This window comes from Panthera onca, chromosome C1, assembly GCF_046562875.1.
Source record: "Panthera onca isolate mPanOnc1 chromosome C1, mPanOnc1 haplotype 2, whole genome shotgun sequence".
NCBI classification, from domain to species: Eukaryota; Metazoa; Chordata; class Mammalia; order Carnivora; family Felidae; genus Panthera; species Panthera onca.
Genome location: NC_138346.1, coordinates 62,959,368 through 62,975,102, shown reverse-complemented (window position 1 = coordinate 62,975,102; position 15,735 = coordinate 62,959,368). Strand labels below are relative to the sequence as shown.

The 15,735-nt window shown below is 36.6% G+C and overlaps 1 protein-coding gene across 1 annotated transcript in view; it reads left to right on the top strand.

Moving 5' to 3' along the window:
• The window catches only part of UBR3 (ubiquitin protein ligase E3 component n-recognin 3), a 237,715-nt gene that overhangs the window by 135,159 nt on the left and 86,821 nt on the right, over window positions 1–15,735 (top strand). Inside the window, exon 25 of the mRNA XM_081796370.1 lies at window positions 10,210–10,359. Coding sequence (XP_081652496.1) covers window positions 10,210–10,359 — 150 coding nt within the window. The remainder of the gene's footprint in view (window positions 1–10,209; window positions 10,360–15,735) is intronic.

Below are 15,735 nucleotides of genomic sequence, written 5' to 3'. Positions count from 1 at the left end.
TAAACAGCAGTGAAGAACTATTACATACTTTTCTCCTTATATTTTCTATTATTATTTTCTTAGAGACAGAGACAGAGAGAGAGAGAGAGCAGGGGAGGGGCAGAAGAGAGGGAGAGAGAGAATCTTAAGCAGGCTCCATACCTAGCATAGAGCCCACCATGGAGCCCAACACAGAACCTAGCATGGAGCTTGATCTCATGATCGTGAGATTATGACCCGAGCTGAAATCAAGAGTCAGACGCTTAACTGACTGAGCCACCCAGGCACTCCTATCCTAATATTTTCTTTATACTCCTTTTGTGGGACTCTTATTAGTTGTATAAGTTGGATGTTGAAACTCCTAGATTGCTATTTTTCTTAATCTTTTATATTTGTTACCTTTTATATGATGTGTTCTTTTTACTTTGCATGCTTAGAGATGTCCTTTCTTCAGTATCTTGTTCTTACTTGCTCTACAGAATTTTTTTCAAATCTTTCTGAATTTGTTAGAGTGCACGCATGCTCTCTCTCTCAATTATCTTTTATCCTTTTGAATTACTTTAAGCTATAATTTTTAAAGTTGGAGAGTGAATTTTTAAAGTTCATTGGAGAGGTAGCAAGGTGTAGTGGCTATGAATATGGACCCTGGAGCCTGACTGCCTAGGTTCATATCTCAGCCACTCTGTTGTCTGGAGCAATTTACTTAACCTCTCTGTGTCAGTTTTCACATAATGAAAAAGGGATTATTTTTTAAACAAATTTTTTTTTAATGTTTTATTTATTTTTGAGACAGAGCATGAGCAGAGGAGGGTCAGAGAGAGAGGGAGACGCAGAATCGGAAGCAGGCTCCAGGCTCTGAGCTGTCAGCACAGAGCCCGACGTGGGGCTTGAACTCACTAACTGTGAGATCATGACCTGAGCTGAAGTCGGACGCTTAACCGACTGAGCCACCCAGGCGCCCCCCCCAAAAAAGGGATTATTATACTACCTGCTTCATAAGATTGTTGTGAGGATTGAATGTATTAGTGTGTGTGTATATATATATATATATATATATATTTTTTTTTTTTTTTTTTTTTTTAATGTTTATTTATTTTGGGGGGGGGAGGGAGAGGAAGAGAGAGAGGGAGAGAGAGAATCCCAAGCTATAAGCACGGAGCCCATTGCAGGGCTGGATCCCATGAACCCGTGAGATCATGACCTGAGCCAAAATCAAGAGTCACATGCTTAGCCCACTGAGCCACCCAGGCGCCCCTGTATTAGCACTTTAAAATACTTAGAACACAGCACTCTCAACAATAGCCAAATTATGGAAAGAGCCTAAATGTCCATCAACTGATGAACGGATAAAGAAATTGTGGTTTATATACACAATGGAGTACTACATGGCAATGAGAAAGAACGAAATATGGCCCTTTGTAGCAACGTGGATGGAACTGGAGAGTGTGATGCTAAGTGAAATAAGCCATACAGAGAAAGACAGATACCATATGTTTTCACTCTTATGTGGATCCTGAGAAACTTAACAGAAACCCATGGGGGAGGGGAAGGAAAAAAAAAAAAAAAGAGGTTAGAGTGGGAGAGAGCCAAAGCATAAGAGACTGTTAAAAACTGAGAACAAACTGAGGGTTGATGGGGGTTGGGTGGGAGGGGGTGGGTGATGGGTATTGAGGAGGGCACCTTTTGGGATGAGCACTGGGTGTTGTATGGAAACCAATTTGACAATAAATTTCATATATTGAAAAAAATACTTAGATTGCTTAGTACATAAGTGTTTATGAACATTGGCTATCCCTATTATTATTTTTAGTATATAATTTACTTAATTATCCCATCATAATTAGACTATAGCTTTTTTCTAATTTTAATTCTAAGCATTGTATACACAGAACTTTTTCTATATTTAAGAAAAATTTTTTTAATGTATATGTATTTTTGAGAGAGAGAAAGAGTGCAAGCAGGGGAGGGGCAGAGAGAGAAGAAGATGTAGAATCTGAAGTAGGGTCCAGGCTCTGAGCTGTCAGCATAGAGCTTGACATGGGGCTTGAACTCACGAACCACAAGATCATGACCTGAGCCAAAGTTGATGCTTAACTGACTCAGCCGCCCAGGCACCCCAAACTTTTTCTGCATGTTGAGTCTGGGTCTAAGAGTATGAATTTTGGGAATGATGGTGGTTATATAGTTTTGTATGTTAATTGTGTACCCACCACTGTGTTGAATATATTGTATATTGACTTATTTATCCTGACACCCCCATGAGAGAGGTGGTATTATTCTACATAAAGATACCTAGACTTAGATCAAGTAACTTGTTTGAGGTTATACTGTAGTACATGGTATAGTACCACAGTAAGTGGTATTTCTTCAGATTTGGAGGAAATTAAGAAGAGTTAAGTGCACTCGCCCCAAGTTAGTAGCCTGGGGATAGAAAGGGACAGACATGAGAATAGTTGCAAAGTAAGAATTAAAAGATCTGATCATTGCTTGATTGATTCAGGCACAAGGCACAAGATAGAAGGGATATTTAATGTGTTTGGAAATTTTTATTTTTTAAAAACCAGAATGAAAAGAATACTGTTTTTCCAATAGCTAAAGCAAAAATCTTTGATGTGCCTCTATTAGTCTAGCCTATTGTAGGGTCAGCCCCACCCAAATCATATGAATTAGAAGTGAGTGATGAGGGGGTGATTCTGCTAAACAAAAACTGAAGCCTGCTATTAGCAGAAGGGCAGTAGATACTAGGTAAATTGAAATAATATCTGTCCGCAGTACCTATCCTTTAAGATTTCATTTGGAATGTGGGGTTGTCCAAGCAACAGCTGGCACAGATCAGGATTTGGTTGAGTTTTATTGTTACTTGTGGAGACAGCTGATTATTTTGTTATTTAATAATACAGTTGGGTTTTTTTTAAAGTTTCTTTATTCATTTTGAGAGAGAGAGAGAGAGTGCACACAAGCTGGGAAGGGGAAGAGAGAGAGGGAAGGAGAGAGAATCCCAAGCAGGCTCTGTACCGCCAGCATAGAGCCCCACATGGTGCTTGATCTCATGATATCATGACCTGAGCTGAAATCAAGACTTGGATGCACCCCAATAATACAGTTTAATTTGAGATTTATCCTTTTATTTTTTAACATGCATGCTAAAAATGTAATGTTAGCATTTACAGAAGAAGGGGGCTGCGGATATGAGTATATTTTATATATTACATTAAGATATAAAAATACTTACATCCCTAGTGTCCCCTTCTTAGGTAAATAATAACATACTGTGTATGCTTTCTTTACCTTGTTTTTTTCACTTAACATTCTATCCTGGAGATCCCAGCAGACAGTGTATAGAGATCTTCTTCATTCCCTTTTCTAGCTGTATAGTATTCCATTTTGTAGATTTCCCCCGCGTCCAGATTTTATTCAAATGGTCTTCAATTACTGGAATTTGGGTTGCTTCTAGTACAAATAGCACTGCAGTGATTGTCCTTATATATGTATTTATTTGTATTTTGATAATATATCTGTGAAATAGATTTTTAGATGTGGGACTACTAGGCTAAAGGGTAAATACATAGGTAATTTTTCTAGGTACTGTCAAATTACTTTCTTAGGAGTTGTGCTATTTTGCATTCCCACCAACAGTGTGTCATAGTATCACTTTCCTTACATTCTTGCCGTAAGAATAAGTTGTCAAACTTTTGTTTTTTGGTAATGTCATAGTTGAGAAGAAGTGGTATTGTAGTTTAGCTATAATTAGTATTTCTCTTATTATTAAAAAGGATAATCTTTGCATTTTTAACTGCCTCTTATTCCCTGACATCTCTTTTTGCTCCTTACACAGTTTTGTGTGTGGTTTTCTCATGAATTAGCCTCTTTTTCATGTTCTTCCATTTTCTTGGAATCAGATGCATCTGTGAGCTTTGTTCTCTTTCAGGTAGGACCAATCTACTTGGGACATTGGAATGCATGTAGTGCATAGTACTATGCATCTATGGCTGTTGCATATATGTTTAAAAACATTATTTTATGAAGTATCGTTTTGAATTTTGCTGTGTAACTTGTGAAATTCTTGCTCTCTCAACTAAGTAGAAACTACTTGAATTCCTTTTCACTGAAATTAGAAAGCAGATCTCATGGATAGAATATTTTTTACGTTGGTTATTCTGAATCCAAATATGTCAGTTTTGAGGGATGGTGCTTGGTCTGTAATGTCTTGTAAGTTTTTAATTAGTTTCTAAAGTTTACTTTGAGAGAGAGCAAGCTGGGAGGGGCAGGGGGGGAAGAGAGGGAGAGAGAGAGAGAGAGAGAGAGAGAGAGAAGGAGAGAGAGAGAATATATCCCAAGCAGGCTCTACATGGCTTCAACTCATGAACCGTGAGAACCTGAGCCGAAATCTAGAGTCAGATGCTTAACCAACTGAGCCACCCAGGTGCCCTTTAAGTTTTTTTTTTTTTTTTTTTTACTTTTTTTAACGTTTATTTATTTTTGAGCATGAAAAATAGCATGAACGGGGGAGGGGCAGAGAGAGAGGGAGACACAGAATCGGAAGCAAGCTCCAGGCTCTGAGCCATCAGCCCAGAGCCCGACGCGGGGCTCGAACTCGCAGACCGCGAGATCGTGACCTGAGTTGAAGTCGGACGCTTAACCGACTGAGCCACCCAGGCGCCCCAGTTTTTAATTTAAATTCTGGTTAGTTAACGTACAGTGTAATATTAATGTCAGGCGTACAATTTAGTGACCAAACACTTACATAAACACCTGGTGCTCATCACACCATGTGCATTCTTTAATCCCCATCACCTGTTTGACCCATCTTCCCACCCTCCTCCCTTCTGGTAACCATCAATTCTCTATGGTTAAGAGTCTGTTTCTTGGTTTGCCCTTCTCTCTCTCTCTCTCTCTCTCTCTCTCTTTCTCTCTTTCTCTCTTTCTCTCTTTCTCTCTCCCTCTCCCCCTCTCCCCCTCTCCTCTCCCCCATTTTACTTATTTGTTTTGCTTAAGTTTCACATAGGAATGAAATAATGTGGTATTTCTCTTTCTCTGACAGACTTATTTCACTTAGCATTAATACTCTGCCGCTCCATCCATGTCATTGCAAATGACAAGATTTCATTCTTTTTTATGGCTGAGTGATAGGCCATTATTTATATATACCACATCTTCTTTATCCATTCCTTAGTCATTGGACACTTGGGCCTTTTCCATAATTTGGCAATTGTAAATAATGCTGCTATAAATGTTGGGGTACCTGTATCTCTTTGAATTAGTATTTTTGTATTCTTTGTATAAATACCTAGTAATGCAATTGCTGGATTGTAGGGTGGTTCTGTTTTTTTTTAATTTTTATTTTTAATGTTTATTCATTTTTTGAGAGACAGAGAGAGACTGAACATGAGCAGGGGAGGGGCAGAGAGAAAGAGGGAGTCACAGAATCTGAAGCAGACTCCAAGCTCTGAGCTGTCAGCACAGAGCCTGACGTGGGGCTCGAACTCACTCGTGAGCAGTGAGATCATGACCTGAGCTGAAGTCGGACTCCCAACCGAGTCACCCAGGTACCCCTGGGTGGTTTTATTTTTAACCTTTTGAAGAACCTCCATACTGTTTTCCAGAGTGGCTGCACCAGTTTGCATTCCCACCAGCAGTGCAAAAGAGATCCTTTCTCTCCACATCCTCGCCAACATCTGTTGTTGGCTGAGTTGTTAATGTTAGCCATTCTCACAGGTGTGAGGTGGTATCTCATTGTGGTTTTGATTTGTATTTCCATGATGATCAGTGAAGTTGAGCATCATTTCGTGTGTCTGTTGGTCATCTGGATGTCTTCTTTGCAAAAATGTCTATTCATGTTTTCTGCCCATTTTTAATTGGATTATTTGTTTTTTGGGTATTGAGTTTTATAAGTTCTTTATAGATTTTGGATACTGACTCTTTATCCACATTTGTCATTTGCAAATATCTTCTCCCATTCTGTAGGTTGCCTTTTAGTCTCATTGTTTCTTTCACTGTGCAGAAACTTTTTATTTTGATGTAGTACCAGTACTTTGTTTTTGTTTCCCTTGCCTGAGGAGACATATCTGGTAAGAAGTTGCTGTAGCCAGTGTCAAAGGCCAATGCTATGGCTTGTGTTCTCCTCTAGGATTTTAATGGATTCCTATCTCACATTTAGGTCTTTCATCCATTTTGAATTTATTTTTGTGTAAGGTGTAAGAAAGTGGTCCAGTTTCATTTTTGCATGTTGCTGTCCAGTTCTCCCAACACCATTTGTTGAAGATGCTGTCTTTTTTCAATTGGATATTCTTTTCTGCTTTGATGAAGATTAATTGACCATATAGTTGTGGGGCTAGGTCTGACATTTTAAGTCCATCATTTGTGATGTGGTGTGTTTCAAAAACTGGAGCCCATAAATAAAAGGTTTTATTTGTACCATAAGACACACACTTCTATCAAGCCAAAACATTTTTTTAAAGCATAATAATATGCTTAACATATCATATGAAACTATTTGAAAGCAAAGGTAATCATCTCTGCCTACCTTCCCTTTTAATCTCACCATTCTGGGGTAAACCATTATAAACAGGTTTTCTTCATATGAATACATATAAAAATTATATAAATGGATTTTTTTTTCTGAAATAAAATTATAGTGTACATAAGGCTGTGCAGTTTGCTTCCTTTTTAAAAAACTTAATGTATCATGAATATCCCTGAAAATTACATATAGTATATATAGATCTCTTCTTATCCTAGATCTCATTATGCACACGTGTGTACACATGCATGCAATGTTACATGAATGGTATTAGTGTAAGTGCTTTTCATTTGTGTTTTTTTTCTTTTTCTCCCATGACCTATGATTACACTTTGGTTTGTGTACTCCTCTGCTACTCTCTATATTCATATAATCATGTACAAACATACTATAGTTACAGGTTCATTTAAGCTTCTCTCTCTCTCTTCCTCCCTCTCCCTCTTTCCTTTTCTTCCTTCCTTGTTTTTGGTCATTGTTTGCTTTTACCAAATGAGATCACCTTTCCCTGCTCTCTACCTCAGTAATATTTCTAAGTCCTAACCAGTAGTTCTGATTCAGTAGTTTTCAACCTTGATGCACATTAGAATCATTACAGCCTCCTTAAGGTAAATCTGTGCCTGGGTGCCACTATAGATTAAAGAAAAGTCTTTGGGAGTGGAATTCAGACATAGGGAGCTTTAGAAAGTTCACAGCTGATTCTAATGTGCAGCCAAAGTCGAGTACCACTGTTCTAATTTAGTGTTTCTTTTCCTTTCTTTATTTTGGGGCAAGCAGAGAAAGCCCATAATAGTGCATAATGAAGTAATTTACTCAGCCATGTCTTTATTATTGGACATTCACTTTATTTTCAGTTTGTTTTTTATTCTGTTTTAACTAACAATGCTGCAGTAAACAGACAACCTAATTTTCTGAAATTGAAATATCGCTATGTGTATCTACTCTTTGATAGCCACTAGATGGAGATAAATGTTTATTTTTGGTTTTAATACTTGTTAACCAATAGTTTATAAAGATCCAGCTACAGTGATATAAATGTGACATTTAACTCATAGTTTTTTCATGTGTTGCCAGTTAAAAGGACAAAAAGTTCTTTTTCTTGGAACTTTTGGTTTTAGGAATTTGACATTTTCCTCCAAGGTAAATTTAGTCTCACCATATGATCCAGCCATCATGCTGTTAGGTTATTTACCCAATTGATGTAAAAACATAGATCTACACAAAAATCTGAACGAGTGTTTATAGAAGCTTTATTTGTAATCACTAAAAACTGGAAGTAGCCAAGATGTTTTTCAGTAGATGAATGGATGAACAAACTGGTACATCCATACATTGGAGAACTATTCAGCAATAAAAAGGAATAAACTGTTATGCCATACAAAGACATGGATGAATCTTAAATTCATATTGCTTAGTGCAAATAGTCAGTCTGAAAAGGCTATATACTGTATGTTTCCCATTATATGGCATTTTGGAAAGGCCAAAACTATAGAGATGGTGAACAAATCAGTGGTGACCAGGGTTGGGGAAGGGACTTAAGTAAGTGAAGCACAAAGTATTTTTTAGAGCAGTGAAATTATTCTGTATAAGACTGTATGGTTGGATACATAACTATGCATTTTGTCAAAAGCCGTAGAATTTTACAACAGAAAGAGTGAATTTTAATGTATGCAAATTTAAAAAGTCACTTAAGAGGTTGAAGGTCCCAGAATGGACTTCAGAATGTGGCAAGAGGCTCTAACTGTATTTTAAATACACAAAACAGCCTCATTTAGGGGAAGGGGAGAAAAGAGGCTAAGTAACTTTGGAAATTAGTGAAGTCTAGAATACTGAAGATAAAAGGAACTATACATCGACACTGAGGTTGATAACATGCCTCCTGTGGAAGTATGGGTTAACTATTCTGAAACTGCTATCCTGATATACTGAGATTGAACAATTAGGTAAATAGATGGTGGCCTGATGGGAGCTGGATTTCTCACTACTGGAGTGGGAAGTTATAGATAGATAAGAGAAGGCTAAAATGATCCATGTAGTAATAGATTAGAGTTGGAGACTGAAAGTGCTCCCAGTGGCCAAGTTGGCACAGTTTATGCAAGGAAATAAAGTAGTATTGGATTATAACCCTGAGTACAAAATAAATATCCATGAATTCATACTTATATAAATAAATGATGGAATAAATGAAGATGAATAGACAAATTTCCCATGCAGAGGAATTCCAAACCATTTATGTAGATAACTCAACCTTCAAGCAGGTAGAACAACTCTCTACTCCTTAAGTGTAGGCTGTGGTTAGTGACTTCTTTCCAAAAAGTACAGTGTGGAATGGGGGGAAAGTAACGTTACAGTAGAGAAAGTTGGCAAGCACTACCTTAACTAGATGGTCCAGGTAAATATTGATAGTGATGTCATGTTGATAATATGACATTGGTATGATGTGATGAGAATGGTACATTACCTCAGTGGTCTTGTTCTTAAAATCCATAACCTAGGACTAATCTTGAGAAAAGCATTATCCAAGTTACAGTTGAGGAACATAGACATTAGGGTACATGTATCCCTTTAAATCTGTATTTTTGTATTCTTTGGGTAAATATCTTCTAGTGCAATTGCTGGATCATAGAGTAGTTCTATATTTAGTTTAGTTTTTTTTTTTTTTTTTTTTAACGTTTATTTTTGAGACAGAGAGAGACAGAGCATGAACGGGGGAGGGTCAGAGAGAGGGAGACACAGAATCTGAAACAGGCTCCAGGCTCTGAGCTGTCAGCACAGAGCCCAACGTGGGGCTCGAACTCACGGACTGCAAGATCATGACCTGAGCCGAAGTTGGCCGCCTAACCGACTGAGCCACCCAGGCGCCCCTATTTTTAGTTTTAAGGGAGCTCCATACTGCTGACCAGTTTGCATTCCCACTAACAGTGCAAGAGGGTTCCCCTTTCTCCACATCCTTGCCACGTGTTTCTTGTGTTGTTAATTGTATCCATTCTGACAGGTGTGAGGTGGTACCTCATCGTGGTTTGGTTTGTATTTCCCTGAGAATGAGTGATGTTGAGCATCTTTTCATGTGTCTGTTAGCCATATGGATGTCTTCTTTGGAAAAGTGTCTATTCATGTCTTCTGCACATTTCTTCACTGGGTTATTCGTTTTTTGGGTGTTGAGTTTGGTAAGTTCTTTACAGATTTTTGGATACTGACCAAATACTTTCAGCTAATGTGATTTGCAAATATCCTCTCCCATTTTGTAGGCTGCCTTTTAGTTTTTTTGATTGTTTACTTTGCTGTGCAGAAATTTTTTTATCTTGATAAAGTCCCAGTAGTTCATGTTTGCTTTTGTTTCCCTTGACTTCAGTGATGTTTCTAGTAAGAAGTTGTTCCAGCTGAGGTCAAAGAGGTTGCTGCCTGTGTTCTTCTCTAGGATTTTGATGATTTCCTGTCTCACATTTAGGTCTTTCATCTATTTTGAGTTTATTTTTGTGTATGGTGTAAGAAAGTGGTTCAGTTTCATTCTTTTGCATGCTGCCATCCAGTTTTCCCAGCACCGTTTGTTGAAGAGACTTTTTTTTCCATTGGTATTCTTTCCTTTGTCAAAGATTAGTTGACCATATAGTTGTGGGTCACAAAATTTTTTGAACTTAATTTTTTTCCCTGTATTTTCATTGAAGAAAGATTTTTCTCCTCAGAAATTAAGACCTGCAACTTTTTCCCCCCAGATTCTCCTGAGAACGATATTCCTATGGAGATCGCAACAGCAGAGCCACAAGTTTCTGAGGCAGTATATGATTGTGTTATTTGTGGACAAAGTGGCCCCTCCTCTGAAGACCGACCTACAGGATTGGTTGTACTATTACAAGCATCCTCAGGTAAAATCAAAGTAATTTTTCGGTGGGAACATTTTAGAGCCAAAGTATATACAACAGATTAATAAATACCTGTATTAATCAATTAATATCTTTGGATATACTATAGATCTATATAGCAAGGATCAATTTAGATCTGTATAGCAAAGATTTTTAACATGGCTTTATCTGACTTTCCTGGACATGAGTGTTAGAAGAAGCCCTTAACAGAGAAGTCTTTCTATATGTTACACAGTCTTTTTCCTTAAAGTGTGATGGTATATTATCAATGGTAGGTGGCCAATAACTGAGTTTAGCTTTCTTGACAGTTTAATTGTTTTAAAATTGGAAAGCAGTTTAAGCCCAGAAATACTGTCAGTTTAAATATTTTAATTACATAAGGCACATTCAGGTAGGTTTGCCTTTATGTTTTGAACTACTAGAAGCAGTCATTCTTTTTTTTTTTTTTTTTTTTAATTTTTTTAGTTTATTTTTTGAGAGAGAGAGCAGGGGAGGGATAGAGACAGAGAGAATGAGAGAGAATCACAAGCAGGCTCCACACTGTCAGCATAGAGCCTAATGTGAGGCTCGAGCTCATGAACCATGAGATCATGACCGAAATGAAGAGTCGGAAGCTTAACCAACTGAACCACCCAGGTGCCCCTATAAGCAGTCATTCTTGAAACAGCCTGCTGAATGATATGTTTGCCAATGTATAGTTAAAAAATTTTTCTTTGAAAAAAAATTGTCTGAATGCCCTTCATCCTCTCCCATACTGAAGTATTTTAAGGTGTGATAGCTCTTACACACTTTTGTCCCAATGAATTCAATCCATTTTCAGCAGGACTTTGTGTGAAGCAAAGAGAAAATAAAATTCTTACACATTTCTCCCAAGCCTTTTTTTCTAGGGCGTTTATTCTCTGAATTAGTATAGTAAAGTGGAAAGAGAAATGACTTCAAATACAGGTATTGCTTGACATAATCTGGTCAAGTTTGTTGCTTTCTTTTAACTATAGAGATAATGTTGACCTCCGAGGATTATTGTACTTGTTAAGTAACGTAATATAGGCAAAAGGATCTAATATGATGTCTAGTAAATTAGTTTCTCCTCTTGTGACTTTTCTTGCTTAAAAATAAAATTGATTTGGGAAATAGAAATCAATTGAATAGTTGAATAGAACATTGGAGTAGAGCTGTCAAGATCAGAAATGCTGGCTAAAAAGGAAATGTGTGGGAGTATTGACTAGTTTTGTAGCTATTTCTGTTTTCTACTATTGTGAGGAAAGTAGCGTATTAGATTTTTGCCACTTTTTATAACTTCTTCTCCAAATACTTTATAATCATCAATGTAATGTTTTGTTTATTCCTTCATTCATTCATTCCACATATATTTATTGAGAACCTAGGTACAAGATACTGTCACAATAAGAAACAAGGCAAGACAAAATCTCTGTCCTAATGCAGAGTTTTGGTTTTTGTTGTTTTAATCTTTGTTTATTATTTTATATTTAGGTTGCTTTCACCAGATTGTCACTTCATTTAATCCTTTTTACAATTTTGCATACTAGCTAAACTTATTAATGTTAGATAATTCTACTATAACATAGCTCTTTTCTCTTTTATAGATAGAAGGAAGTGAATAAAAACTAACATTAAAAAGTGTTAAATCTGAAGAGTGATTTTAATTGGGAACTGTGGCAGGTGAAATCTCTGGCTGTTTCCTTCCTTTCTTTCTGAGCCTCACACACCTACTGACATCGTGCCTTTTACCCCTTTTTACTTTCTCCTTACTTCTGACTTCTTTTTTTATTTTGATCTCTTTTTATCTATTTACATTTGGATATGGAACATTTCAACCACACAATGAAGTAAAGAAATTAGTAAAATTAACTTCCATGTCTCCATCAGTCTTTAATAGTGACTGATTGGCTAATCTTATTTATCCCACCTCCTCAGAATTATATTGAAGCACATTCCAGATATTATTTCAGTTCATCTGTAAACATGTCACTGTTTCAGTTAAAAAGAAAGTTCATGTTTTTTAGATATAACCCAGTCACTTGTAAGTAAATTAGTTCCTCAGTATAGTAAAATACCTCATCAGTGTTTAAAATTCCCCAATTGTGGGGCGCCTGGGTGGCTCAGTTGGTTGGGCATCCGACTTCGGTTCAGGTCATGATCTCGCGGTCCGTGAGTTCAAGCCCCGCGTCGGGCTCTGTGCTGACCGCTCAGAGCCTGGAGCCTGTTTCAGATTCTGTGTCTCCCTCTCTCTCTGACCCTCCCCTGTTCATGCTCTGTCTCTCTCTGTCTCAAAAATAAATAAACGTTAAAAAAAATTTTTTTTTAAATAAAAAAAAATAAAATTCCCCAATTGTTTCTTATTTACTTTATTTAATTAATTAATTTATACTTATTGGATCTCCTTGTAGTCTTTTAATTAATAAGCTCCCTTTTCATCTCCTCTCTTCCTTCTCCCTTCCCCCAAATAGGGGCCCTCCTATCCCCATACGTTTTACTTTTTTGAAGAAATTAAGTCATTTAAAGAACGTTTTGAATTTTACTGAATGTATCTCTATGATGTTTACCTAGTTCTTCTGTCCACTCTGTTTTCTCTGTTTTTGAAATATTTGCAATGAATTGTGATTATTGCCTAGATTCATCAGTTCATCCACAAATCTTTCTCTTTTTTTGTTTATTAGCTGAAATACTTCTATAAAAGAAATTTTACTTCATCAACTATTTTGATTACTCTGAGACATAAATTATGCACAAAAGGCAGGGTAAATACTGTATTCTTTCCCTTAGATAGTGCTCAAAATATTGAGGTAGCCATTCCTTAGCACTTTCCCAAAATAATTACTTAGTACTTTTTAAATCATTATGATATGTTGCAATTAGTTTCTCATTGAGGATCACATTCTTCCATCTTTGTTCAGTTGGAGCCTCTTCAAGTTACTTCCTCAGTTCTTTTGACACAACTCATGTAGACTTCGGACTTTACATTTTCTGGCATGGCAAGTTATACATTTCTGACCCAGGAATCAGCCATTTCTCTAAGAAGCCCTACTTTCTTTTAGTGGGAAATGGTATTTGGAGACCACAGTCTGGGTTCTAGGTGTGCTTATTGCTCTAGACCTTTTTTATGGCCATTGATTCTTTATTGGCCTACTTTGAAACCATGCATCAAAGAAAAGTCCCATGATATCTCCCCTTAGTCTAACATTTGACTTGTGCTGGATTACATTTTGATTACGAACCCTTCAAAATAACTGCTTGAGATAAGGGTTCTAAAGGTGTTGCTTTATATGCTGTCTCACTATTGTGCAGAATGCCTGTTGTAAATATTATTGACTTGGGAGATTCAGTTCTCCATAGGAGAAGAATACAATGTTATATGATCTTTTCCATATTATTAATCTCCACAGTCTTTGTAGAACTTAAGAAAATCCAAAATTAATGCCAGTGTTTTAATCTTCATAGTGTTTTAAACACGTATGTAATTAAAAAAAACAAAAAAAATATGTAATAAGAAGGAACTAAATCTGGAAAGCAATGCAGATTGAGGTTTTTAAACCAAGTATCAATGTTCTTGTAGAAAAATGCAGATAGATAAAAGCATGAAGGACAAGGAGTAGAGATGTAACTGTAAAGGAGCAGAATTTTTGTTTACTATTGAAACTAAGTTCAGATTAATTCCAACTTGATTGTTAGAAAATGAAGGTAACTATTTAAGGAGAAACTAAAAAAGAAAAGAAATGAGAAGGAAATCAATACAGTATACTAGAACAACAAATTGAGGAACATATAGAAAATAAATAGCAAAATGGGAAAATTAAATCATCCTAAATCAATAATTACTTGAGATATAAGTGCATTCAGCTCTTTAATTAAAAGGCAGAGATTAACAGAAGAGATTAAAAAACATGAATAGACTGTAGGAGACATTTTATTTCCTTTTTTGTTTTTGAGAGAGAAAAAGAGTGCTCAAGCTGGGTAGGGGGAGAGGGAGAGGGAGAGAGAGAACTCCAAGCAGGCCCCACGCTCAAGGTGGAGCCCTCCCTGGGGCTCAATCCCATGACCATGAGGTCATGACCTGAGCTTAAATCAACTAAGATGCGCAACCAACTTAGCCACCCAGGCACCCTTAGACATTTTAGATCCAAAAGCACAAATGGGTTGAAAATAGGTGTGGGGGCACCTGGGTGGCTCAGTCGGTTAAGTGTCCGACTTTGGCTCAGGTTGTGATCTCACGGTTCGTGGGTTCAAGCCCTGCGTTGGGCTCTGTGCTGACAGCTCTGAGCCTGGAGCCTGCTTTGGATTCTGTGTTTCCCTCCCTTTGCCCCTCCCCTGCTCTCACTCTGTCTCTCTCTCTCTCTCAAAAATAAATAAACATTAAAGAAAATTTAAAAAAAAAGAAAAGAAAAGAAAATGGTTGTGAAAAAATATTCCACACAAATAGTAACCAACAGAGAGCTGGGATGGTAATGCTAATATCAGACACAATAGATTTTAAGTAAAACATTGTTGCAAGAGCAAAAAGGACATTATATATTGATAAATGAATCAATCCATCAAGAAGATAAAAGCAGTTTTAAACATAATATGTACCAAACAGCAGAAACCCGAAATATATGAAGCAAAAATTGATGGAGAAACAGTTTGACGATAATAGTTGAAGACTTCAGTGCCCCACTTTAAATAATGGATAGGACAACTAAACAAACTTTAGCAACAGTATAAAACAATTAGATCTAATAAACTTACATAGAATGCTTTATCCAACAAGAGTAGAGTACACATCTTTCTCAATTGTACGTGGAACATTCTCCAAGATAGATGATGAATTAGGCTATGAACAAGTCTTAATACATTTAAAAAGATTGAAATCATCCAAAGTATCTTCTCTGATCACAGTGGAATGAAACTAGAAATCAGTAACAGAAGAAAAACTGGAAAATTCACAAATAGGTGGAAATTAAATAAGAGATTACAAGTGAAATTAGAAGATACTTAATAGATGAAAATGAAAACACAATATACCAAAACCTGTGGGAAAATAGTGCATAGAAGAAAATTTATAGCTGTAAATGCTTACATTAAAAACAAAGATCCCAAATAAATAACCTAACTTTACACTTTTAAGAAACTAGAGAAAGAAGAGCGAGCTAAACCCAAAGCTAGCATATGGAAAGAAATAATAAAGATTAGAACAGAGATAAATGAAACAGAGAATAGGAAGACAGTAGAAAGAGTCAACAAAAGCAAAAATTGGTTTCTTGAAAATATCATCAAAATTGACAATTTTCAGCTTGACTGACCAAGAATAAAAGAACACACAAATAACTAAAATCAGAAATGGAAGTTGGGGACATTACAATAGGCCTTACAGAAATAAAAAAG